The 27,395-nt window shown below is 41.1% G+C and overlaps 1 protein-coding gene across 13 annotated transcripts in view; it reads left to right on the top strand.

Moving 5' to 3' along the window:
• LOC105473730 (spectrin repeat containing nuclear envelope protein 2) overlaps positions 1–27,395 on the top strand; it is a 377,206-nt gene that overhangs the window by 299,834 nt on the left and 49,977 nt on the right. For all 13 annotated transcript variants that reach the window (XM_071100037.1, XM_071100034.1, XM_071100026.1 and 10 more), the window contains 11 exons: positions 2,768–2,920; positions 9,153–9,323; positions 9,833–9,963; positions 12,560–12,764; positions 13,983–14,162; positions 15,759–15,884; positions 17,744–17,898; positions 18,007–18,151; positions 19,395–19,489; positions 21,056–21,290; positions 25,844–26,038. In XM_071100037.1, the coding sequence (XP_070956138.1) occupies positions 2,768–2,920; positions 9,153–9,323; positions 9,833–9,963; positions 12,560–12,764; positions 13,983–14,162; positions 15,759–15,884; positions 17,744–17,898; positions 18,007–18,151; positions 19,395–19,489; positions 21,056–21,290; positions 25,844–26,038 (1,791 nt within the window). The remainder of the gene's footprint in view (positions 1–2,767; positions 2,921–9,152; positions 9,324–9,832; positions 9,964–12,559; positions 12,765–13,982; positions 14,163–15,758; positions 15,885–17,743; positions 17,899–18,006; positions 18,152–19,394; positions 19,490–21,055; positions 21,291–25,843; positions 26,039–27,395) is intronic.

The following is a 27,395-nucleotide window of genomic DNA, read 5'->3' as shown; positions in this document are numbered from 1 at the left end:
CATTAATTTGCCGGTGAAGTGGGAGTTGGGAAACTTGAAGGGTACTCTTAGGCCTCAGTGAAGCAAGGTCAGATGACAGGACTGCTGAGCCAAATCCGTATTATTCTGCAGAGCAAAAGAAACAAGCAACCCCACCATGTGTGGGTGTTCGTGTGCTGCTATTGCCGTGGCTTTTTGTTGTTGTTGTTGTTGTTGTTGTTGTTTTTTGATACAGGATCTCACTCTGTCACCCAGGCTAGAGTGCAGTGGTGCAGTCATAACTCACTGCAGCCTTGTGCTCCTAGGCTTAAGAGATCCTCCCACGCTGGGCGCAGTGGCTCACGCCTGTAATCCCAGGACTTTGGGAGGCCGAGGCAGGCGGATCACTTGAAGTCAGGAGTTCGAGACCAGCCTGGCCAACATGAGAACCCCATCTCTACTAAAAATACAAAAATTAGCTGGGCATGGTGGCACATGCCTGTAGTCTCAGCTACTTGGGAGACTGAGGCAGGAAAATGGCTTGAATCCCGGAGGTGGAGTTTTCAGTGAGCCAAGATCACCCCCACTTCAGTCTGGGTGACAGAGCAAGACTCTGTCTCAAAAAAAAAAAAAAAAGGATCCTTCCGCCTCAGCCTCTCAAGTAGCTGGGACTACAGGCGCGTGCCACCACACCCAGCTAATTTTTGTATTTTTTTTGTAAAGACAGAGTTTTGTCATGTTTCCCAGGCTGCTCTCAAACTCCTAGGCTCAAGTGATCCGCCTGCCTTGGCCTCCCAAAGTGCTGAGATTACAGGCATGAGCCACCGCGCCCAGCATGGCTGTTGTTTATGCTGCCATTTTTTAAGTGTGTGTGTGTGTGTGTGTGTGTGTGTGTGTGTGTGTGTGTGTGTGTGTGTGTTGTTATTTCCTTTTGTCTGCTATGTAGTCATTTCTCATCAGTTTCCTTTAAATTATCAGGGAATGATGACAGCTTATTAGTAAATAAGTGTTTTTAGAAATCTCTAGTTAGTCGAGCCTTTAGGAGAGACTGTTTTATAAATTGAAAGAAGGAAAGTGATTGAATATTCTTAAAGTGTTTTCAGTTATAACTTTGCAGATGAAAAAAGTTAGATTTAAACCTATGATAAAAGAAACATGCTAATATATAAGGCTGTCAGGGTATGAGGGAGCGAGTTAGGTAGGGTGGCAGAGATGGACAGAGGCAGCAGCTGACTGAATCTCATTGGCAAAGGCTATTTCAGAGAAGCCGTTTTGTTTCCTGGGTGCCTTTGTAACCAGTCCAGAAGAATAATATTTCATAAATTCACCCACATGTTAGTATGGGTGGATGGTTACGACAGTGAGAGATCTTCTGTTAATATGCTATATATTCATGTGGCTCTAAATTCTAAAAGCATAGAGGGTCATAGAGTGGAAGATTCCTCCAGCTCCGTTCTCTCGTCATCCATTCTTACTCCCAACCCTAGCCTAGTTTCTTATGGAACAGATTTTTTTTCCCTTTTTCTACTTTCCAGTCCAGAAGATCCCTGACATTCATTGATTTAGAGTTTGTGATTTCCACATTCCAAGAGTGACCTGAGGGCTCCTCACATGTGGTAATCTGGCAGTTTTGCTGGACTGGATTTCAGTGCTCCGCTGTGAGGCTAGCACGAGGGAGCTCGTCCCTCACCAGGGTACAAACCCAACCACCTGCTCAGCTACCCCATGCCCACGAGGCACTCATGTTTCTCTTTCCTTATGGACCGTGTAGTGATTCTTACAAAGGATAAAAAAAAAGAAAAAGAAAAAAAAAAGCTGGGACCCTTATCCTAAGCAATTTTCAAGAGAGAAATAGAACATGAGCGAAGGGTCGTTAACTTGAGGCCATACATTCAGAACACATGCATCTGGATGGAAATGTAATGCTAAAGAAAGTATGCAGAAGCATGTCCCAAATTAGTGAATTGGGAGACTTGAGGGAAATTCAAAATGAATCCCTCTGAATGCCAAAGATCTCTTGTGTTTTCCAGTGGTTTTGTAATGAGCATGTAATGCTTTAATAATTTTTTAAAAGTTTAAACTTTTTTCCAAGTTGGATTTCAACTGCAATCCTGAGAAGGACAAATAAGCAGCTCCTACCGTCCTTCCTCTAAGTAGAATGGCAGCGTTGCTGCTGGCCTCATTCATCTCTGTTTTTGGACCGCTGGCTCCATGGTGTCCTTTGTAGTAGAGGGATCCTGTAGGTTTTTAAAAATGTGTCTATAAAGAGTAGACCAGGTCAAGGTGCCTCTTATGAGTGAATTAATAAACTAAGAGATAGAAAATGATTAAAGTTATTACTGAACTACCAACAGTTATATCATCTGTCATTTATATGATGCTACATAGTTTAAAGGCACCTTCCTGCTTGTGATTTTATTTGAGTTCTCAGCTTGGCCTTGGTACACATGGTGTGGGGTATCATCACTTTTTCCAAATGAAAAAATGGAGACGCATAGGTTTGATGACTTACGCCTGGTCAAACAGCCAGTGCAGGGCAGACGTGGAATGGGGACCAGATCTCAGACTAGCATCCTTTCTGCTCTGCCATGATGGTTCAGACGTGTTGCCTAGATTCTCCTAAAATACAGACTTGTGTCATATGTAATTGAACTAAGAGTATTATGATTTAAATGTCTTTGGTGTAATGCTATTTAATTATATAATCTAATGGCATTTTTACTTGGAAAGAGTAAACGCCTGTCTCTGACACCTTATTATTTGTTTTCTAATATTGTACATTGAAAACCTTTTCCTGTTACCCTTCCAGGATACAGAAAATCAACTTGCAATTAAATCCAAAGCACTGGATGAGTTGAAACAAAGTTATCTGACTTTGGAGAGTGGGGCAATGCCATTGTTAGAAGATACAGCATCCCGAATTGATGGGTTATTTCAAAAGAGAAGCAGTGTTCTCACTCAGGTACTAGAATTCATTTGAAATGTGCTATTTCTCTTCACTTTATTTTTTTTTTTTTTTTTTTTTTTTTTTTTGAGACAGAGTCTCGCTCTGTTGCCCAGGTTGAAGTGCAGTGGCCGGATCTCAGCTCACTGCAAGCTCCGCCTCCCGAGTTTACGCCCTTCTCCTGCCTCAACCTCCCGAGTAGCTGGGACTACAGGCGCCCGCCACCTCACCCAGCTAGATTTTTGTATTTTTTAGTAGAGACGGGGTTTCACCATGTTAGCCAGGATGGTCTTGATCTCCTGACCTCGTGATCCACCCGTCTCGGCCTCCCAAAGTGCTGGGATTACAGGCTTGAGCCACCGCGCCCAGCCACATATTCTTCTTTTATTTTATTTGTTGTTGTTGTTGTTTTCGTCCTTTACTCGTGGAGACTCTATACCAAACACTGAAAAGTTGCTGAGAAAAATAATTGAAGTAAGTTAGAGAGAAGCATTACAAGTCCCATTTTATGCACTGAATAATTAGAGGCAAAGCCACCAATTCCAACGTCATTGACAGGCTGCAAATCCACTTAGTTATCTTTGTTTTGTCTAATGTACTTACACAGACATAAATATCTCCATACCCCAAACCCAACAGAGTATCTGGATTGTTTCCTGGCAAGATACACAGAAACAGTGATGAACCAGTGTCTCCATGTACAGGGAGCTGCCTCAGGGAGGAAGTGATCCTGTATCCTGCAGCCTCTATGAGCTAGGAGCATAGTCAGCTCCAGGAGGACTCTAAAGATTGAAAGAAACACTACATGGTGTTGAAGAGGGAGTATAAAGGAAGAAAGCGGGCAAGACATCTAATAATCTCACAAAAGGCATGTCGGTGTCAGCATTTTACCCCTTCCAGGAGGAGAGCACCAAAAGAGAGCAAACTCAGGCATCTCTAGACATTGCAACCTTGACATTTTCCCACAACAGAGGAAGAGAACTAAAAATACTAACCGATTATACCAATCAATTAGTATAATCTATCAATTGGTATAATCTATACCATCAATTACAGATGTGTCCATGTTTCCTAGACAACCTTCATTGTGGGTTGTCACCTACTAAAATCTACTTTCAACCATTTGTACCAAGAGGTAATAGGGAATAACCTGCACGAAATCCATAGGCAACACTCATCCTCATTCCTCAGTCCCCATTCCCCCAGGAATCTAGCAGAAAAATAGGGATGAGCTTATTCAGTCATTTGTTAAGCGTACATTGTGTGAGGTACTTTGCTCACTGCCCGGGTTACAAAGATAAACAAGAAAATAAATGAATCCTACCCTCAAAGAGCTCACAGGCAGGTGGAAGAAACACATGTGAACAGATAATTACAATATAATAAAAATATAAAGAGAAAATTAAGTGAGATAATGCATGTGAAAACATGCAGATAGTACTGTCATAAGGATAGACATATATATACTTGGGAATGGAATTGAGAGTCCGGAAATAAGCCCTCACATTTATAGTCAATTGATTTTCAACAAGGATTCTAAGACAATTTAATGAGGGAAAACATTTTCTTGAAAAATGGTGCTGGTACACCATATATCCACATGTAAAATAATGAAGTTAGACCTCTACATTCATACAATAGACAAAAATTAACTCAAAATAGATTAAAGGCATAAATGCAGGCCAGACATGGTGGTTCATGCCTGTAATCCCAACACTTTGGGAGACTGAGGTGGGAGATCATTTGAGGCAAGGAGTTCAAGACCAGCCTGGGCAACATAGCAAGACCCCCATTTGTATTGAAAAAAAAAAGACGTAAGTATTAGAGCTAAAAGTATAAAACTGTTAGAAGAAAACATAGGTATAAATCTTCATGACTTCGTGGATTAGGCAGAGGTTTCCTAGATATGACACCAAACTCGTAAGCCATCAAAGAAAAAAATAGATAAATTGGACTTCATCAAAACTAAACACTTTGATGTTTTAAAGCACAGCATCAAAAAAGTAAAAAAGGCAAACCACAGATTGGGAAAAAAGTATTTATAAATCATATATTTGATAAGGGACTTAAACCTAGAATATATGAAGATTTATCACAACTTGATAATAAAAGGAAAAATGACCAAATGAAAAAATTGGATACAAGCCAGGCTCAGTAGCTCAGGCCTGTAATCCCAGCACTGTGGGAGGCCAAGGTGGGCGGATTGCTTGAACTCAGCAGTTTAAGACCAGCCTGACCAACGTGGCAAAACCCTGTCTCTACCAAAAATAGAAAAAATTAGCTAGGTGTGGTGGTGAGTGCCTGTAGTGCCAGCTACTTAGGAGGCTGAGGCAGGAGGATCACCTGTGCCTGGGAGGCAGAAAGAGCAATGAGGCTAGACCACGCCACTGCACTCTAGCCTGGGCAACACAGGGAGACCCTGTCTCCAAAAAAAAAAAAAAAAAGCCAAATGATCTGAATAGACATTTCTGTAAAGATGATAATACAAATGGCCAAAAAGCACATTGAAAAGATGCTCAGTGTCATTAACCATCAAGGAAATGAAAACCAACGCCACAAAGAAATACCACTTCCCACCCACTAGGATAGCTATAACAAAAAGACAGATAGTAAGAAGTGTTAATGTGGATGTGGAGACATTGTAGCCCTCACAAACTGCTGGCGGGGTTCCATGGAGTTGGAAAAGAGTCTGGCAGTTCCTCAAATGTTTAAACGTAAAGTTACCATGCAACTTAGCAATTCCACTCCTCCATAGATAGCCCAAGATAAATGAAAGCATGTCCACACCAAAAACTTATACGTGAATATTCATAGCATGAGTCATGATAGCCAGAAAGTGTAAACAACCCAAATGTCCATCTATTAATTAATATATAAAGAAAATGTAGTCTATCCATACAAAAGGAATGAAGTAGTACTGATATATACTACAACACTAATGATCTTGGAAACATTATGGTAAGCAAAAGAAGCCAATCACAAAAGGTCACATATTGTTTGATTCTGTTTACATGGAATATCCAGAATGGACAAATCTAAAAAGACAGAAGGCAGATTAGTGGCTGGGGGAGAATGAGGAGTGACTGCTAACAGGTATGCAGTTTCTTTTCAGTCATGAAAGTTTCTAAAATTGATTGTGGAGATTACCCATTTTAAATAGATGAATTGTGTGGTACATGAATTAAAAAAAAAAAATGCAGAAGGCATGAGGCACAGATCATCCATCTATAAGCTGTCAAGAGTCAATGTAAGCCTGGCCCTGAGGCTCACACCTGTAATCTCAGCACTTTGGGAGGCCAAGGTAGGAGGATCGCTTGAGACCAGGAGTTCAAGAACAGCCTGTGCAACAGAGTAAGACCCCATCTCTACAAAAAGCAAATAAAGTTAGCCGGGTGTGGTGGTATGCACCTGTAATCCCAGCTATTCGGGAGTCCGAGATGGGAGGATTACTTGAGCCCAGGGGTAAACAAGAGTCAATATAACCTAGTGTTTAAGAGCAAGGGCTTTGCAGTTTCTGCCTAAATAAGGATCCTGGCGGCACCATTTTTGATCTGTATCTTCAGTCAGGTTACTTAACATCTCTAAGCCTTGATTTTCTGGTCTGTAAAATGGGGATAACACCTACTCATTTATTTCTATCTTAATACCGATACCTATGCAGTGCTCAATAAATGCTGCCCTACTGATGACCCCAGTTTGAACATTTTGAAAATACTCCTCCGGCTTGTTTTTAGTGTAGTGAATGATGAAAGAAAATTACTTGATGATTTTCTTACCCTTTCCCTCAAATCATGTGTACTATGTCTTTTCCATGAAGCTTTATTATAAGGCCAGAGGCCTTCAAGGTGCCAGAAGTTCCACCACCTTTATCTGTGGAAGCTGCAAAGGCCTCGTGCAGCAGGAGCCATGGCAGTTCTTGTGTTGATGTGTACCTGTGGGCTCTGGGACGATGCGGTACTTTGTGCTAGAATTATCGCTGCCACCCGGATAGATCTGAGATTGTTTCTGGCAAAAAATGTACATCGATGAGGAATTCCTTCCTTGCCTTTCCTCTTTATTTTTCTTTCTTTCTTTCTTTCTTTTTTTTTTCCTGGAGACAGAGTTTCACTCTTGTTGCCCAGGCTGGAGGGCAGTAGCACAATCTCAGCTCACTGCAACTTCCACCTCCCAGGTTCAAAAGATTCTCCTGCCTCGGCCTCCCGAGTAGCTGGGATTACAAGTGTGTGCCACCACGCCTGGCTAATTTTTGTATTATTAGTAGAGACAGGGTTTCACCATGTTGGCCAGGCTGGTCTTGAACTCCTGACCTCAGGTGATCCACCCACCTCAGCCTCCCAAAGTGCTGGGATTACAGGCGTGAGCCACCACATCTGGCCGCCTTCTTTATTTTCTTAACTAAATAACTTGGTTTCTTTTTCTGAGCCATCCTGCCCTTATAAAGACATTTGGCCCACATAGTTGCCAACATGAAACTCACATTTTAGCATCCGCTTTTGTTTTTATCCAGCCCTGTTTGGGCCAGAGATTGAGAAGCCTCCCTGTCACCGTGGATGTGCCAGTTTTCCCTGTAGTTGTTAAGCAGAAAACAGGGTCTGAGTGCAGAGCCGTGTGATTGTACCCAAAGTTCACATCACACTACCCATAAAGATGGCCTGTTGAGCCACTATAGTGATCACATTCCATTTCAACCCAGATCCTTATTAAAAATTGAGATATAATTCACATACCATAAAATTCACCTTCTAAGGTACAGTTCAGTGGTGTTTAGCATATGCACAGAGATATGCAGCCATCACCACTGTCTCATTACAGAACATTTTCATTACCTCCAAAAGAAACCTCCATACCCATTGGCAGTCACTCCCCACTTTTCCCCTTCTCCAGTCCCTGGCAGCCGCTAGTCTACCTTCTTATGGATTTACCTATTCTGGACATTTTATATAAACAGAATCATATGCTACATAGCCTTTTGGATCTGGCTTCCTTCACTAAGCATAATGTTTTCAAGATCATCAGTGTTGTAGTACTTACATTACTTCGTTTCTTTTTATGGCTGACTAATTTTCCATTGTATGGATATACCAGATTTAGTTTCTCTCTTCATCAGTTGAAGAACATATGGTTTGTTTCCATTTTTAGGCTCTCATGAGTCATGCTGCTATGAACATTCGTATCAGGTTTTTATGTGAACATATGCTTTTAATTCTCTTGTGTGTATATCTAAGAGTACAATTGTTAGGTCATATGGCAACTCCATGTAATTTTTTGAGGAACTGTCTAGCTCTTTTCCACAGCGACTATACCATTTTACATTCCCACCAACAATGTGTAAGGATTCCAGTTTTTCCACATCGTCACCAGCACATTATTATCCGACTTTTTGATTATGGCCATCAAAGTGGATGTGAAATATCTCATTGTGGTTTTGATTTAGGTTTCCCTAATGACTGTGGATGTTGAGTATCTTTTCGTGTGTTTATTGACCATTTGTATATGTTCTTTGGAGAAATGTTTAGTCACATCCTTTGCCCAATTTTTGGTTGGTGTATCTGTCTTTTTATTGTTGAGTTGTAAGTTTTTTTTACATATTCTTTATTGTATCTGAGACCATTTTCTATATGCAACAAAATGCTTGGACTTTTTTCATCGTTATCAGAACATAGCAGTGGACAAAATACACCCAGCATTGCATTGCCTCCTGCTTTGGCACTTGCCTATTGTTTGGGTAGAGCATATTCCTCTCCAATTGGTGCTTGCTCTATAGTAATAATCAGACTTAAGTGCCAGGTAGCATCTTACAATTATAATGTTGTGCTGTTGTCAGAGCATTTTCACAGACACTATTTTATTTGTGTTTTCAATTATTATCTCTGTTTTGTGGATGAGGAAACTGACTCTAGGGTTCAATAAGTTACGTAAGGTCAGAAAGCTAATAGAATATAACTGACCCTTGCACTCATAAATTCTAATACTCTCCCATTGTTCTTTCCCTGGGCTGTCTCATCCTAGTCTGAACTCTTTCAGTGCTGATCCTTCTGATCTTTGGGCTCTTTTTCATTCACTTATTATAAAACAGCCTTCTCTGATATTTTCTTAGGCATTGACCTACCCTTTCCACCTTCAGTTCATCACTGATGATCCTTCAATACTCTCAAATTGAAATAACTAAATTAGACACAATGGTAGATTCATTGGAGAGCATGTCTTCTCAGTGATTTTCTAAATCAGTACGTTTCCACTTTTTGTCTAGGTCAATCAGCTCAAAACCTCCATGCAGTCGGTTTTACAGGAGTGGAAGATTTATGATCAACTCTATGATGAAGTGAATATGATGACAATCCGATTCTGGTACTGCATGGAACACAGCAAGCCTGTGGTGTTATCATTGGAGGCCTTGAGATGCCAGGTGGAGAACCTTCAGGTAAATTAACCAGAGCTTGGCACGGTGCATTATTGGCAGGAAATTACAAATGGGAGGAAGCAGAGTAATGGGCATAACTGTGTTTGTGCCCTCCCACAGAGAAGCACAAAGCATGTTAAATAGCAGTTTCAAAAGAATAACTGGAAATTCCAAAATAAGTCACATGAGCCAAATCAGTAAAACATTGTAAAATGTTTGAATTTTGAAAATGTCGAATCTTTATTTTCCATGTCCATATTATTTCACAATTTAAGGTTTTGGTTTTTGCGTGGACTTTTTTTTTTTTCAGTACACCTAAGTGCTAAGTACTTAATATTACTTAGTACTTAAAAGTTCAGCCTCAAATGAAGAATGCCTTCTCCATTGTTTTCTTCCCATTCCTAATAGTTTATCAGAGCTGTAAGATTTGAGTGTTATTGCTACATAGTAGCAAGTGTTGAGAAGCTGCTGCCTTCTTTAGAAGTCACCAGGCCATTCTGAAACTTAAATTTCTTGTATGTGTCTCTTAGTCTCTGCAAGATGAAGCTGAGAGCAATGAAGGGAATTGGGAGAAACTCCAGGAGGTTATTGGCAAACTCAAAGGTCTCTGCCCCTCTGTTGCTGAAATAATCGAAGAGAAATGCCAAAATACTCATAAAAGGTATGCTTTCAGATGTAATTTGAATGACGATATCTTCCTCTTAATGGCTGGTGAAGAATGAGGGGCATAGGCATTGCGGAGTCTTCTTCCTCCTCTGAGATGACTGAAACCTATTCTGGTCTCTTCTGCTTTGATGGATCTAGTCTATGTAAGATTCTATGTCATGAGGGCTATGACATCCCTCGTACACGTGTTTGGTATAATTGGTCTAGAAATGGCCTAATTACAACCCAGTGTACTCACTCACAGAGGGTATAGACCAAATGTCAAGTTTGATCTCGAAGTCAGAGGCAGAAACAGACAAAGGGGTGGGCCAGATGGGCAGCCTGCACGGGATGTTCAAACATCACTGGAAACATTATGAGGTGGAAGAAAGGGAGTGTTAGAATATCTATTGGGGAGGGCCTTTGTGGGGTTGGAAGGAATTCTTTGATGAACTACTTATGGTGGGATATGAAAGCTCCCTTTAAGGAGTGTGGCCCTGGTTAATTGCAGGGCTTTTATTTTGATGAGTGGGATATAGAAGTTGGCCTCCAACCAATTGATTAGAAATAGGGATGAAGAGTTATGCTATCTTAAGTGTCCTTCCTGATTATTCCTCTGTGCAGTTTCAGCCTCTCTTGTAAATCAACTTTGAACACGTAATGAACAAGGGACACCAAATTATACACCCTGCGGTGGTGCCCTTAGCTCTTGATCCAGTCTTTATTGGAAGAGGGGGAGGAGAGAGACTAAGAAGAACATGCAAATGCATCTGACTCCACATATAATATCAGGGCTACCCTCAAAACACATGGCAGGGCAGTCTGTTGCTAAAGGAACTCAGTTGTTACGCTGCACATACACATTCATTTGTTGGCACAAGAATATGTTGGAAGGCATGTTGAAAAACATGCATAGCAAAAAGACTGAAGAAAAGAATACCAAAATGCTGATAGTAGTTACCTCTAGATAAATGAGATGTCAAGCATATTTTAACTTCCTCATGGATTGGTAAGTAGGTTGGATAGATAGATAAGAAGAAAGAAATATCTGGAGGGATTTTGTTTGCTTTTTGACAGTGAATATATGTTGTATTTATAATTAGGGAAAATCTTATTTTAAAAGAGTTCTGATAAGATTTTTGAAATGCATAAAAGTAAAGCACCTTTTATTCTTTAATCAGCAGGGTTGAGGATATTGTGGAGCAAACATTCTCATGTATTTCATGTTAGAATGTAAATATAATGCTTTCAGAAAGCAGATTGACCGTTTATTCCCGTAACTTTACAAATATTTACATCTCTATATTCTTTGACTCTGTAATTCTCTCAGAAATCTAGTCTAAGACTGATATCTTGAAATACAGAAAAAAAGCCTTTTGAACAAAACTGTATCTGAGCATTATCATAATAGCAAAAATTACAAATATCTTAACTATCCATACTAAACAGGAATTAAACTAAGGAATTTAGCAATTAAACTACGGAAACAAAGGGGAAAAACCCGCAGACCATTTCTACAGCCATTTAAAATGAAGTTTACTTATTTTCTTTTATTAATAACTTGGGGAAAATATTTTTTAAAAGTTAAATGGGCCGGGCACAGTGACTCATGCCTGTAATCTCAGCACTTTGGGAGGCCGACGTGGGCAGATCACTTGAGTCCAGGAGTTCAAGACCAGCCTGGGTAACATGGTGAAACCCCATCTCTACAAAAAAAATACAAAAATTAGCCAGGCATGGTGGCATGCACCTGTAGTCCTAGCTACCTGTGGGGGCTGAGATGGGAGGATCGCTTAAGCCCAGGAGGTCAAGGCTACAGTGAGCTGAGACTGCACCACTGCACTCCAGCCTGGGCAACAGAGCAAGACCCTGTTTCAGAAAAAAAAAAAAAAAAAAAAAAAAGTAGGAAAGAAAGGCAAGATACTACAGTCTGTATATGGAATAATAAAACAATTTCCTTTATTTCCACTTCTATGTAAGGAACATTTGTGTAAACAGAAAAGAATTTTTATTTGACGTAAATGCAATGTTAAAGCCTGTTTAAAGATAGCATATCTCTGTAAACTGGGAGCCTCTTCATGTGGAGACATTTTATCAGGCATACAGTTCAGTGTTTTCTCCATCTTTGCCAAAGAGACATTCATAGGCAAGGCACCATGGCTCACACCTGTAATCCCAACACTTTGGGAGGCTGAGGCAGGAGGATTGCTTGAGGTGGGAGGATTACTTGAGCTGCAGAGTTTGAGACCATCCTGGGCAACATATCAACACCCTGTCTGTACCAAAAAAAAAAAAAAAAGTTTGAGCTCCCTTCATCACTCCCCTCCCTTAAAAGCAGAGAGTGAAACATTCATAACATCATAGGTATTTGTTGCCAATCATAAATTTTGTAGTTTTTGTGCAATATTATAAAGTCAAGTAAATAGCCTAATCTGGATTTCTTTTTATATAATGGTTTTTATGATGGTGATGCCACTAATTTAAAAAACCATTTAACAGTGTCTTGTTAATGATCCATCTGCTAATAACTTACCAGTAGAGTGTGTGCATTGTACTTTTGCTACAAGGTAAAGGAGAGAATGAGGGTCATGTTATTTACATTGCACTGACAGGTGGACTCAGGTGAACCAAGCTGTTGCAGACCAGTTGCAGAAGGCCCAGAGTCTGCTCCAGCTCTGGAAGGCCTATAGCAATGCTCATGGCGAAGCTACCACAAGGCTGAAGCAGCAGGAAGCAAAGTTTCAACAGCTCGCAAACATCAGCATGTCTGGAAACAACCTGGCAGAGATCCTGCCCCCAGCCCTGCAGGACATAAAGGTGGGAACAAAGTCCATTTGGAAAACCAAGGCCAAGTCAGCCCAACAGACGGGGCCTGTAAGGGACGGCCATGACCTGGGGACCAGACAGACCACAGGTACAGAGAAGTCAGTCAGGACAGATGCTGTGAGCCAGCCATGTAGGACACAGGCAAGGCTGGGAAGACCAGGTGGTAGCTCAGAGGTGACGTCCAGGCAGCAAATAGTTGGATAAGGGGTACCCGATATCACCTCGTTCCAAGTCTGCGCTTTCTCTCTAGTGTTAAATCTCTAAGGCAAAAGCTTCATATGAAGTCTGAAGTAAAAGCAATGTATTATATTGCATACACTGTTCAGATCTCACAGTTATTTGGATTTCTGAGTCAAGTAATTGAGTCATAGAAGTGACTGCTTAAAGCATGAAGATCAACTGAGTGTGACCCTGTAAGAATAATACATGTTGTATCTCTTGTTTAGTGAAAATCATGGACTTGGTGCCATGTTGCTAGGCCTTTACTGTGGGTATAGTAAATTTCAGACTATATTAAAAACTTGCATAATTTCCTCTGTGGTGTTTTTTCTATTACTGTTAATGAACGCTCAAAAAGTTAATACTATTTAGTTCTGAACAGGGTGAACTGATGCATTTTCTATCTTCTGCTACTATAGGTCAAATCAAAAAGTGGCAGCCAATTTAATTAGGTGGGAATCCAACAGATATACTCTGTACGTCTGATTAACTTCTACCTGAGCTGATATTTAAAAATTTAAAAAAAAAAACAAATTGTATATACACAGTATTTCCAGAATAGCCTTAAAATCAGCCTAATTAATAAAATTCTATAGTTTTTGCACATGAATCCATTTATATCAGAAAGTCTAAGGTAGGAGTCAGAGTTGCATTGATTCTTGAAACATGAAAGCAGATACCTAAATTGTTTGACAACTGAAATATAAAGCACATGAGTACCCAGGTTGTCTCCAGTTTCTATGTACTAGAAGCCTCAACTCTATTAGTCAGTGGTCACTTTTAGTTTTGAACTGACAAATTTCAGAAAAGTGCCAGTAATGTACATCATTTCAAGAAAGCCCAGCCTTTTCAGCTATTTAAAATAAATAATAAGGTCATGCCTACATTTTCAGGGCAAATATTCTTCTAGATTTTGGTGGAGCAGCAGCGGATAGGAAATTGTGGTTTGAAAGGAGGAAGAGGTGTTTGTGATCTCTTTTTCTTCTACAGGAGCTGCAGCATGATGTGCGGAAGACAAAAGAAGCCTTCCTCCAAAATTCCAGCGTCCTGGATCGACTCCCACAACCCACAGAGTCCAGCACCCACATGCTCCTCCTGGGTCCCCTGCACTCCCTCCAAAGGGCTGCTTATTTGGAAAAGATGCTGCTTGTGAAAGCAAATGAATTTGAGGTTCATCTTTTCTTTTCATTCAAGTTTTAGTCTTGGACATTTGCATTCCATCCTCAATCCCTTGTATCCTTTGAAGCAATAGCGCTTTACGGGCTGCTCCCAAACATATACAGTTCTAGCTTCAATCACATGGGCAGATCTTAAGCAACCATTTCTTCATTATTGAAGATGTTAGTTCTAGAAGTCATATATGTATTATATTGCATACACTGTTCAGATCTCACAGTTATTTGGATTTCTGAGTCAAGTAATTGAGTCATAGAAGTGACTGCTTAAAGCATGAAGATTTGTCATATCTTCATATCTTCATTCACTTTTTTTTTTTTTTTTTTTGAGACAGACTCTTGACCTGGCACCCAGGATAGAGTGCAGTGGCATAATCTTGGCTGACTGCAACCTCCGCCTCCTGGGTTCAAGTGATTCTCCTGCCTCAGCCTCCCAGTAGCTGGGACTACAGTCGCCCACCACCAGGCCTGGCTAATTTTTTCTTTTTTTTTTTTTTTGAGATGGAGTCTCGCTCTGTCACCCAGGCTGGAGTGCAGTGGTGCGATCTCGGCTCACTGCAAGCTCCACCTCCCGGGTTCACACCATTCTCCTGCCTCAGCCTCCCTAGTAGCTGGGACTGTAGGCACCCACCACCATGCCTGGCTGATTTTTCTGTATTTTTAGTAGAGATAGGGTTTCACCGTGTTAGCCAGGATGGTCTCCATCTCCTGACCTCGTGATCCGCCTATCTTGGCCTCCCAAAGTGCTGGGATTACAGGCATGAACCACCATGCCCGGCTGGCTAATTTTTGTATTTTTCGTAGAGATGGGGTTTCACCACATTGGCCAGGCTGGTCTTGAACTCCTGGCCTCAAGTGATCTACCCACCTTGGCCTCCCAAAGTGCTGGGATTATAGGCATGAGCCACTGCTCTCAGCCTTCATTCACTTTTTATAAAGCCTTAAGTGCATGAGCTGTCAACAAGCTTCACAGAAGGCCATGGAGCTCCAATATCACATCTCAATACCAGCAGGAAAACAAACAAAAAACCACATTTCGCTAGTGGAACTGAGAGAACAGAGTGCTCACTGACTCTCCTCTATGTGGTCCCCTCAGGCAGGTGATCTGTCCATTTAGGAAGGCTCAAAGGCACAGAGTGAAAAATCAGGGGGTTTCTGAATATTTATCTATGATTCTTGAGATAATAGTGAACTTCTGGATGTGGAAAACAACTTGAATTTATTTTATTTTGTTGCATTTTATTTATTTATTTAGAGACAGGGAGACAGAGTCTTATTCTGTCACCCAGGCTGGAGTGCAGTGGCACAATTACAGCTTACTGCAGCCTCGACCACAGGCACGCACCACTATGCCCAGCTAATTTTTTATTTTTTGCAGAGATGGGGTCTGCCTATGTTGCTCAGACTGGTCTTGAACTCCTGAGCTCAAGTGATCTTCCCACCTCGGCCTCCCAAAGTGCTGGGATTACAGCCATGAGCCACCGTGCCTGGCCAAACACATCTTGAATTCTTAGCACCTCCCAAGCCTGTATTTACTTCTGTTTTGCATGTGTATGAAAATAGTTTCTAATGAAAATTTCTCTTGTTCTAGTTTGTTCTCTCACAGTTTAAGGATTTTGGAGACCGGCTGGAATCTTTAAAAGGTCTTATTACGCATGAAGAAGAGAATTTGGATAGACTTCACCAACAAGAAAAAGAAAATCCTGACTCATTCCTGGTATTGCCAATATTTGTCTTTTCTAAGGACTTAGACTCGCCATAGGGTTAAAAAAAAATAAGCTGATTACTGTGAACTTACAGAATGTTTGCATCCTCACTCTTTTTTTTTTTTTTTTTTTTTTTTTTGAGACAGAGTCTCACCCTGTCGCCAAGGCTGGAGTACAGTGGCGCGATCTCGGCTCACTGCAAGCTCTGCCTCCCGGGTTCAAGTGATTCTCCTGCCTCAGCCTCCCGAGTAGCTGGGACTGTAGACGTGTGCCACCATGTCCGGCTAATTTTTTTATTTTTTAGTAGAGGTGAAGTTTTACCATGTTGGCCAGGCTGGTCTTGAACTCCTGACGTCGGGTGATCTGCCTGCCTTTGCCTCCCAAAGTGCTGGGATTACAGGCCTGAGCCACTGCGCCCGGCCTAACTCACCCTTAAGCACAGTCATTTTTATGCCATTCATTACTGTCCTATTTTCCCTCAGACCTAGAAAAAGTAGGACGACATAGGGATCTCTTTTAGTAATATGTCAGAGTAATTTGTAGTAGATGTTTTTTCATAATTACTATCAGTGAACCACAATAATCTAGAAGTTGGCGGCTGTTGTGATTAATTGAATTTTTCTGGTTAGTTTAATATAAAAAATAAAAGTCTATTAAAATTGTGCATTTTTCTTTTCTTTACCTTAGTAAGTTTAGTTAAGTAAATATAAATGACTGAAAGAATTAAATCTGGTCTTGTAACTCCCCTAGGAATCAATATTCATAACTTAGATCAGTCAGCAAATTATGGTGCACTGTCCATCACTGATTTTTAATAAAATTTTGTTGGAACACAGCCATGCCCTTTCATTTACATATTGTCTATTATAGTTTTCATGCTACAAGGGCAGAGTTGACTAGTTGCTACAGAGACTATATGGCCCACAAATGTCTAAAATATTTATGATCTGGCCTTTTACAGAAAAAGTTTGCTTTTCCTGACCTAGAATATTACAGCAGAGTTCTGTAGTGATAACTTCAGTATTGTTAAGGGTGTTTGCATGACATATTGTCAGCCTAGAAGTTGTTGCTGGAATATCTTTTTAAAAATGAAATTTTGATAAGTTTGCTTTCTTATGATGTCATGTTCTATCAAAATATGGGTGTTTAAGTCCCTTGCTCTGCTAGAGTTATTTTAAGAATCAAATTTTCATCACTCTGTGCTTGACCTGTTTGTGGAAGATCAGGTTATTGGCAGACTAAATGGGACTTAAAAGTCCAGAATTGGTCCTTTTTTAAAAAGCCTGTTAGGCCGGGCGCAGTGGCTCATGCCTGTAATCCCAGCACTTTGGGAGTCCGAGGCAGGTGAATCATCTAAGGTCAGAGTTTTAGACCAGCCTGGCCAACATGGTGAAACCCCATCTCTATTAAAAATACAAAAATTAGCCAGGTGTGGTGCCAGGCACCTGTAATTCCACCTACTCAGGAGGCTGAAGCAGGAGAATCGCTTAAACCCAGGAGGTGAAGGTTGCAGTGAGCCAAGATCATGCTACTGCACTGCAGCCTGGGCGACAGAATGAGACTCCATTCCAAAAAATAAAAAATAAAAAAGCCTATTTTCTGTATTCTTCAGTGACAAAATCTGAGATCACTTTCTATTTCCTGGGCTGTTTGGGTGCTGGCCGTGTGTGCAGGTTGGTATTCTAGAAGGCATAGCATTGAGAGAGCTGAATTTAGGTCTCACTCTAACATTAGCTAGCTGTTTGATTGTGGGCAAGTCATTTGCCTGTTCAGGCCCCAGTTTCCCTTCATCTTTGAGATAAGGAGAGTTGTTTGTCATCTAGATATCTTATTGGCATCCAAAAACCTATACTTTAATTTTTAAAACTAGAATCATGTGCTGGCACTGACAGCCCAGTCACCTGATATTGAACATTTGAATGAAGTGAGCCTCAAGCTCCCACTTAGTGACGTAGCTGTGAAGACGTTACAAAATGTGAACCGGCAGTGGATTCGGGCCACGGCCACGGCACTGGAGCGCTGCAGGTTAGAACATCCCTTTTCTGTCGTTTCAATTAAAGTAAAATTAACGGCTTCAGCTCAGCAATGGCATTGTTAATATGGGTATGTTTTGTTTGTTTTAAACCTTTCTAGTGAGCTTCAGGGAATTGGATTGAATGAAAAGTTTCTTTATTGCTGTGAAAAGTGGATCCAACTTTTGGAGAAGATAGAAGAAGCACTCAAAGTGGATGTGGCTAACAGCCTTCCTGAGCTCCTGGAGCAGCAGAAAACCTATGAGGTAAACCTGTGTTCTCTGCCACCCTTGAACCGCTCACCTGGGGCAGGAGTCAGGAAAAGATAGCTTTAAATAAAACACAGGGAGCGTACCTATCAGTCTCTAAATACAGAATGTATACCTTTAAGCAAATTCAGTTGTCAATTGGTCATTTGTAAAATTCTCGTACATTTCATAAATTTCAACATTTACTGCTCTATTTTATTAGGGACAGGACTCCTAGATTTTCTGCAGTACATGGAAGCTCCTAGTACAACTTTGCTTCCACAAAATGCAAATATTATACCATTCTATTAAGAATGGTATAATAAAATACTTCAACTCATCTTTGTATTTTCACTCAGTAATTCTCCATAGTATTAAAGCACCTGGTATAATTATAACTGTAGCATTAATAATTTCACAGGACTTTCCTCAGTGCTTATGCTGACATATATTTGAAAATAATCCTGGTGGTTATAGGCAGATCCTGCTTCTTTTTTTTTTTTTTGGAGGCAGAGTCATCCTCTGTCACCCAGGCTGGAGTGCAGTGGCGCATTCTCAGCTCACTGAAACTTCCATCCCCCAGGCTCAAGCAATTCTCGTGACTCAGCCTTCCATGTAACTGGGACTATAGGCATGTGCCACTGCACCTGGCTAATTTTTGTATTTTTAGTAGAGATAGGGTTCACCATGTTGACCAGGCTGGTCTCAAACTTCTGACCTCAAGTGATTCGCCTGCCTTGGCCTCCCAGAGTGCTGGGATTACAAAGGACACATTTCAAAAGTGTGCAGAATTAGTTCACTGCAACTTTTTAATGTTAACTGATTGAAGTCTACATTGCTACATGAAGATCATCCAATTAAAATGAAATTTCCCCTGCCAAAAAGCTGAGTGGCCTTGAATAAGTTACTCAACCTTTTTATACCTTAGTTTCCTCCTCTTCAGATGGATGTAATAATAGTACTTCAGTCCTAAGTCTGAGAAATAAATGAGATAATGCATGTTTTACAGAGTGCCTACCAAATCGTAAATGCCTAATAAATGGGTATTAGATGTAATTATTATTAAACCTGTTTGCTTTTAAGAATATATTCATAGGTGATGTTGATATGATAGCTGAACATTTTTTTGCAGTAGATTCAAATAATATGAAAATTATTCATCATATCCTTTGTGAACTTAGATTTTAATAGGGAATGTAGGTTCCCAGATTCATAAAATGAATTTTACTAGCTGATATTTTCTGTTTGGACTCATATGCAGATGTTAGAAGCTGAAGTTTCTATAAACCAGACAATTGCTGATTCCTATGTCACCCAATCTTTACAACTCCTGGACACAACAGAAATAGAGAACAGGTGAGCTGTCTGGGGCTCCTGAAGGTTGTGGGTGGATGAAAGGTAATGCATTCAGTTGGGGCAGGCTTTCTGCCATGTGAACCTTGACCATGTTGGTGCCCTGTGGCCATGTTCATTGACAGATCACCATGGGACCAGGCTTCTAACTATGTAGTGGGACTAGATCTTGCTGGGTGACCATAAAAACATCAGTGACGGACACCTTTTCCCTATGGTAGATGGATGGGGTTAGCAGCCCAGAAGCTTTGGAAAATGCTCACTTCTCAAGTATCGTTAACTAAGTTTGTGCCCCCAAATGATTCTTCTGTACTGTTTCCCTCTCTACCATCATCCTCATGATGTTTTGCTACTTAAAAAATAATTTCTAAAAAATTATTCCTAGTGTTCCCAGTAAGTAGCTAAATCCTGTAAGTATGAAGAAGGGCTTTCTCTCCTTGCTACATATGTGGGCTTAGGGTCACTGGGCAGTGCCAGTCAGGCTGAACAGAGCCCCTTTGGCCAGTCTGCTAATGCTGAGTGAGTCTGCTCATGCAGCTGGTACACATGGCAGACAGCCTGGACGTGGCCTGGCCACTTATATACTTCTCTAAATGTCCTAATGGGTATGATTTTTCTTCCACATCACCACCCATACACCTCTGAATCTTCTTTCAGCATAACTAAGAAATGTAAAGCCCTTTTCTCCCTAGCTCTGAAGCAGTAAATTCAAGCCAGTTCCAGGATGATAAACTAATTTCTATTTGATCTGTACAGAAAAACATGACTTTCCCATATTAACTAAGAGGCCTTATTTCTTATGTGAAGGATATTATTTATCCAGAAAAGAACTGTTGGCCGGGCGCGATGGCTCACGCCTGTAATCCCAGCACTTTGGGAGGCCGAGGCGGGCGGATCACGAGGTCAGAAGATAGAGACCATCCTGGCTAACACGGTGAAACCCCGTCTCTACTAAAAATACAAAAAAATTAGCCGGGCGTGGTGGCAGGCGCCTGTCGTCCCAGCTACTCCGGAGGCTGAGGCAGGAGAATGGCGTGAACCCGGGAGGCGGAGCTTGCAGTGAGCCGAGATCGCGCCACTGCACTCCAGCCTGGGCGACAGAGCGAGACTCCGTCTCAAAGAAAAAAAAAAAAAAAAACTTGAGTAGCTGCAATAAGGCATGCTCTTTATTGCTAAAATTATGTAAAGTACACTTAAGTAATCCATAGTGTTACAAAGTACCTGCCTGCCTGTTCATCTGTTTCCCATTGATCCAGTTGCTAGTTTTCCTTTCTGCATTTGGCATAATGTATATTAAAACAACTTCAGTTTGTTTAAGGGAATGGTTATGCATGCTGGCAAAATACCAGGTTACGGTGCAGATGCCTTCTACTAACCTCAGTCTGCATGGTGCCCTTCCCAAAGCTTTAATCATGTTTAAATGGAATACTACTCAGATTTTTAGAAGTTGGGATTTTTTTTCATGTAAATTATACTTACAAAAACTGAATCTGAGCTGCTATTACCCACTGATAGTTATTTTTTCTACATGTTGATGTCTGGATTCTATAACCATTTGTTTCTCCCCAGACCAGAATTTATTTCAGAATTCTCAAAGCTGACGGATCGGTGGCAGAATGCCGTCCAGGGTGTACGGCAGAGGAAGGGTGACATTGATGGGCTGGTGAGGCAGTGGCAGGATTTCACTACTTCTGTGGAGAACTTGTTTCGCTTCCTCAATGACACCAGCCACCTGCTATCTGCAGTGAAGGGCCAGGAGCGCTTCAGCCTCTACCAAACCAGAAGTCTGATCCATGAGCTGAAGGTAGTGTATGCATCGTAGCATTGTGAGAATCACAGCGTGGTCATTATTTGCAAGGTGTTCATTCACCTTTGGTTTAATGTTTTTGATGATAATGTGATCCAAGTGTGCTCTCTGCAATGTGAGGCCAGCAAGGTGCAGTCACCACACCCCACAGCCCGGTCCCTAGCATTGTGAGGTTGGAAACCCAATATTACCCATTCATCCAGAAATACTGAGGTTCTCTTGGGCCATGAGAGGAGGCATGGAGTGGAGATGGGTGAATAAAGTGGGGGATTTCAGGGCGACAGACTCAAACCACCCAGATTCGTAAGCCACTGACTAATGTATAATTGACCATTAGTGTAGTAATATACAGTGATAGTTTTGTTTACTCTTGAAGGGCAAATTCAGTGGGTACAAAAAAAAAATAGAATGAATAAGACCTAACTATTTGATAGCGCACAGTAGGGTGACTGTAGTCAATAATAATTTAATTGTGTATTTTTAAATAACTTAAAGAATGTAATTGGATTATTTGTAACTCAAAGGATAAATGTTTGAGGGGATGGAAACCCCATTCTCCATGATGTGCTTATTTGACATTGCATGCCTATATTTAAAAACCTCATGAACTCACAAAAAATTTTAAAAACTAATTGTAAAAAATAAAAATAAAGGGGCAAATTCATTTAGGCAACAAAGCTTTCCAAAAGAAACTTGCTTGATGAGCACAGGCTTAACGTAGGTGGTTGGGATGTCCCATGGAACTGCAGAGCTACTCTCCACCTTAGAGAAGCCTCTCAACAAACACCATCCTCCTGAGATCCTGTACAGCCCTCACTTGTTATGCAATCATCGCATATTAATTGAGTGTCTTCTCTGTGCCAATCACTGTCCTAAGTGCTGGGTGTATTCTGTGGACGGAGAGAAGACCTTCGCTCTCGTAAGGGCAGACAAAGTAGTAAGTAAACCAGAATAATTAATCAGATAAATTAATAAATAGTAAAATATCGGATTGTAATAAGACTTAACGTAGATCATTAAAACGGGGCCAGTAGAGATGGAGATGTGTGGCTCCTTTAGATTAGGTTGTCTCTGGCCGTGTTACAATTAACCTGGGGCTGAATGATGAGAAGGAGCCAGCCATACAAGATCTGAGGAAAGAGCCTTTCAGACCGAAGGAGAGGCTTACTCCAAGTCCCCAAGATGAGAACAAGCTCAGCACAGCAGAGGAACGGCAAAAAGGCCAGTGTGACTGGCGCAGAGCTGGCAAGGCAGCAGTGGCAGGAGGTGAACTGGAAAGCCAGGTAGGGAGGACTGTTTTGCAGGCTGGGTGTGGCAGCTGGATTACCTGGTCTGGCTGGAACCAGGGAGCCTTTGAAGCATTTCAGCTGAGGGAGAGGGCAGCATGACACTCTTTGTTTGTTTCTTTTTCTTTTTCTTTTTTTTTTTTTTTTTTTTGAGATAGAGTCTCGCTCTGTCGCCCAGGCTGGAGTGCAGTGGTGCAATCTTGGCTCACTGCGACCTCCGCCTCCCAGGTTGAAGCGATTCTCGTGTCTCAGCCTCCCGAGTAGCTGGGATTACAGGTGCCTGCCACCATGCCCAGCTCATTTTTGTATTTTTAGTAGAGAAAAGGTTTCACCCTGTTGGCCAGGCTGGTCTCGAACTCCTGACCTCAGGTGATCCACCCATCTTGGCCTCCCAAAGTGCTGGGATTACAGGCGTGAGCCACCGTGCCCAGCCCCGTATTTTTTAAAGATCACTCTGGCTGTTCCTGGTTGTAGGGGAGCTAAAGAAAAAAAAGTAGGAATCCTAACATCTCACCTATCACTGCATAATGACACTCATCATTCTGTCTTGTCATTCTTGGGGTTGACAGGGGTTGGTGGTTTCTGCTTGGGGTCTCTCAGGCAGTTGCAGTCACATGGTGGCTGGGGCTGGCGTCATCTGAAGCTCACTCACATGACCGATGCTTAGGCTGGAACAACTGGAGCAGCAAGGAGCTAGGACAGTGGAGCTCCTCTCCTTGGGCATCATTCTCTGTGGTCTTGCCATGTGAGGGCTTCTGGTGCCCAGACTCCTTATATGGTACCCCAATGGCTTCAAAGATTCTTATCCCCAGAACAAGCTGTATTGCCTTATAAACCCAGCCTCAGAAGTCACATCTATCACTTCTGCCACACTCTAATAATGAAGGCCATCATATGTGCCCACATGAGTTTGAGAGGAGGGGACACAGGTGCCACAGTTTGATGAGGATTGGCTGCAATCCCAACACACTGGGAGGCTGAGGTGGGAGGATTCCTTGAGCCCGGTTTGAGACCAGCCTGGACAACATAGTGAGACCCCGGTCTCTACAAAAAAATTTAAAAATTAGCCAGGCGTGGTGGCGCATACCTGTACTCCCAGCTGCTCAGGAGGCTGAGGCGGGAGGATCACACTTGAGCCCGGGAGGTTGAGGCTGCGATGAGCCATGGTCGCACCACTGCACTCTAGCCTGGGTAACAGAGCAAGACCTGTCTTAAAAAAAAAAAAAAAAAAGAGGTTATCTTTGGAATTTCAGTGATCCTTGGAGGCTGGAGGCAGTCATCTTGAAAGCGTCTGTTCGGGTGTGGTTACATCTGGGTCTTCTTTTCTGCAATAAGATAATGAGGTAACAGGGAGGGAAAGAGAAAACAATCATTCTCCTTGGTGGGTCCGGGTCTTAGGCAGATAAAGGACTTCAGCTTCTTTAGGAGAGACAATGCGGGAGGGCAGAGAGACCCTGAGACTTCTTCAGTTCAGCGTGTCAAAACACTGTATTTTGGAGTGTCGGTTTGTGAATCTGGTAAAGGAAAAGCTGGATGAAGGATGACTCTGTATTGAAGCTTAAGCATCTTGGTGAATAGTGTGCTGTTGACCAAGTTAGGGAAGACTAAGGGAGGAGCAGGTCTTCTACCAGTGGCTCATTTGCGCAGCACAATACGTTGGAGAGACGCGCGTGGAGTGCCTGTGGTCCAGTTGCTGTTTCTTTTATTTGTGTGCTGCTCCTGAGGGTGCATTTGGCTTTCCTTCTTTGGGTGTGGGTGATCTTCAGGCTTCTCAGAAACGCCTTTGTAAATTAGTGATGCTCTGTCGATGTTTATCAGCTCCCATTTTGGAAAATGCCCACACTCTGTCTCCCTCAAGAAATTCCAAGGTGAAGGAAATAATATTTATGTGTTATTTATTTATTTGCTTATATATATTTTTAGATATAGGTACTCACTCTGTCTCCCAGGCTGTAGTGCAGTGGCGTGATCATAGCTCACTGTAACCTCACACTTCTGGTGAGGCTACCTTGGCCTCTCGAGTAGCTGCGGCCACAGTACTCACCAGAATGCCCAGCCAGGAAAACATATTTAGAACAGACAAAAACTATTTAATTTTTCCTCCAAAACCAAATATGCCTTTGGGAGTATGGACACATTTTAAAGTTTTTACTTTATTTTTGTATTATAAACACCTAGTTTCAATCTCTTTAAAGAAAACCCATGTAGCCAGGTGTGGTGGTGCATCTCTTAAAAAACAGGACCCCTGCTACTCTCTGCACACTGCCTATGGAGTGGCCCAGCTCTGCAGGAGCAGTCACGGAGCTGTAACACCGCCACTAAAAAATAGAAAAATAAATAAATAAACAAGACCTTATCTCTTAAAAATTTTTGTTTTTGATTTTTTTTGAATTTTTATTTTTTTGAGACAAAGCCTCACTCTGTCACCCAGACTGGAGTGCAGTGGCGTGATCTTGGCTCACTGCAACCTCTGCCTCCCGGGTTAAAGTGATTCTTGCGACTCAGCCTCCCAAGTAGCTGGAATTACAGGCATCCACCATCACGCCTGGCTAATTTTTGTATTTTTAGTAGAGACACGGTTTCTCCATGTGGGCCAGGCTGGTCTTGAACTCCTGACCTCAATTGATCTGCCAGTCTTGGCTTCCCAAAGTGCTGGGATTACAGGCATGAGCCATCACACCAGGCCTAAAAAATTGTTTTTAATTTTCAGAAAGCCTACATGATATTTGGATGGAATCTTTTAAAGCTGCCCCTTTGGGGCACATATCGATGTACATGTTTATGTACCCATAAAAAGCTTAAGAAATGTATATTGTTTGTATTTTTACCCTTTCTTGCATTCTTTCCCTTTATATTTGTTTAGCATAATGTAAGGTCTGTTACTTGATTTCAGGTCTGTTACTCCATTCACTTTCTTAATACTCTTAGATCCATTTACCTTGCAGGCTATTACTCTATGATGTATTTTTTTTTAATTTCTCTGTGCTTCTAATCATTACACTAAGAATCTTATCTCACCAGTCTTTGGAAATTATTTTAAGAACACCTCACTTAGTAGTGTGCTTATCTACTCAATGTAAAACACTAGCTTTTGATGTGAGTGTGTGTGTGTACATTCTAACCCCATTTGTCTAATTTATATCTAGTTTAACTCTTAAGAAAAACTCTGAAGGAAACACACACACACACACACACACACACACACACAATCACATTTTGAACACACCAGAAACCTAAGCAAATTACTTTTCTTTTTTTTCTTAGAATAAAGAAATTCATTTTCAAAGATGGCGAACTACCTATGCCCTCACCGTGAAAGCTGGAGAGAAGTTACTGCTCACAACTGATCTGGAAACTAAAGAGTCTGTGGGTAGGAGAATCAGTCAACTTCAGGACAACTGGAAAGACATGGAGCCCCAGCTGGCAGAGATGATTAAGCAGTTCCAGAGCACTGTAGAGGTAAACTCACCACTTACTTTTCCATTCATGATACTCAAATTACATAGATTTTCATTTGCGGTGTGAAAAATGGAAATGATTTTAGGAAACTGTAGTAGCATGAGTTTCCAACTCAAGCTCTAATCCATAAGTCATGCCAGTTACTTAATGTGACATGATGATATAGCATTGCAAAAGCTCAATGTTTAGTATTTAAATACTTGAGATTCTATTAAGATACTTATTTTTATGAAACAGGAAACATATTCAATTAAAGTTCAATACATAAAACTAATGTTCCATGTACAGCCTGTTCTTGGCATAGTACATGAAAAGAAACAGACAGAAACACTACATTTTTCTGCTGTCATCAGAGAATGTACTTTTCCATATAAGCGAATTTTCCAAATAATGTATGATTATACCTTTAAGAACTACAGTGTTATATTTTGAGTCACTATTAGGAAAATCGTTATTGTTTTGTAATGCTAAGATACCAAGTTGTTCTCAAGGCCTCTGAATTGCTTTGAACCTATGGCCCTCCCTGAACTACTGTGCTCTTTGAGTTCTGATATGGTTTTTATCATTTTTCTTTCTCTCCTTTTAATGTCAAGCTATCTATTTTTACTTTTTCTTTTTCCAAGCTCACTTACTTCTTATAGCCCACTCTTTCTAACCTGTTGTGTGTGCTAAAACTAGATAACCAAACTTATCAGACATATTTTTCTGAATTAAGAGTAAATATATGCTGAGTTAGGGCTTCAGAATTTCTCCTGTGAATAAAGTATCTGAATTTTATTTGGTATATGGACTATGTGGAATTCATTAACTAGCAAACATTTGTTAAGCATCTGCCATGTTTGTAAAGCATAATGATAATTGCAAATAACAGTTTAAAGAACTCGTGATTTTGCTTCTCCCTTTGCTTTCTTTTGAGTTGAGTTTCAGATAGTTGATATTGCTAGACAAGGGGCCTCTCTTCAGTGAGGGGTTACCATAGACTGAGGCCAACCCAAGTATGTTTAGGTATCAGCTGTACTGAAGAATAGTGTTTCATTGTAGATTTGTATAGTTTTAGTAACTTCAGGAAAAGAAGTTTATCCTAATGAATTGAATCTAAATACCCTATAGTTGAAAATGCAGGCACCTATTTTGTTCAACAATTAAAATTTCAAGAAAAGAGATGGTCGACCCTTGACTTGGCTTTTAACCCCAGATCCATGGGCTAGTCATTTTTCTCTGAGCCTTAGTTTTCCCATTTAAATATGATAATACTTGTTTTAAAAATGATAATACTTTCCCTGTATATCTCCTAAGGTTATTATAATTACTATGGGTTAATAAAGTTGAAAATGCTTTGTAAACAGGAAAGTGCTTT

This window comes from Macaca nemestrina, chromosome 7 (genome assembly GCF_043159975.1).
Source record: "Macaca nemestrina isolate mMacNem1 chromosome 7, mMacNem.hap1, whole genome shotgun sequence".
Lineage (NCBI taxonomy): Eukaryota > Metazoa > Chordata > Mammalia > Primates > Cercopithecidae > Macaca > Macaca nemestrina.
This window is presented reverse-complemented; position numbering and strand designations above follow the sequence as displayed.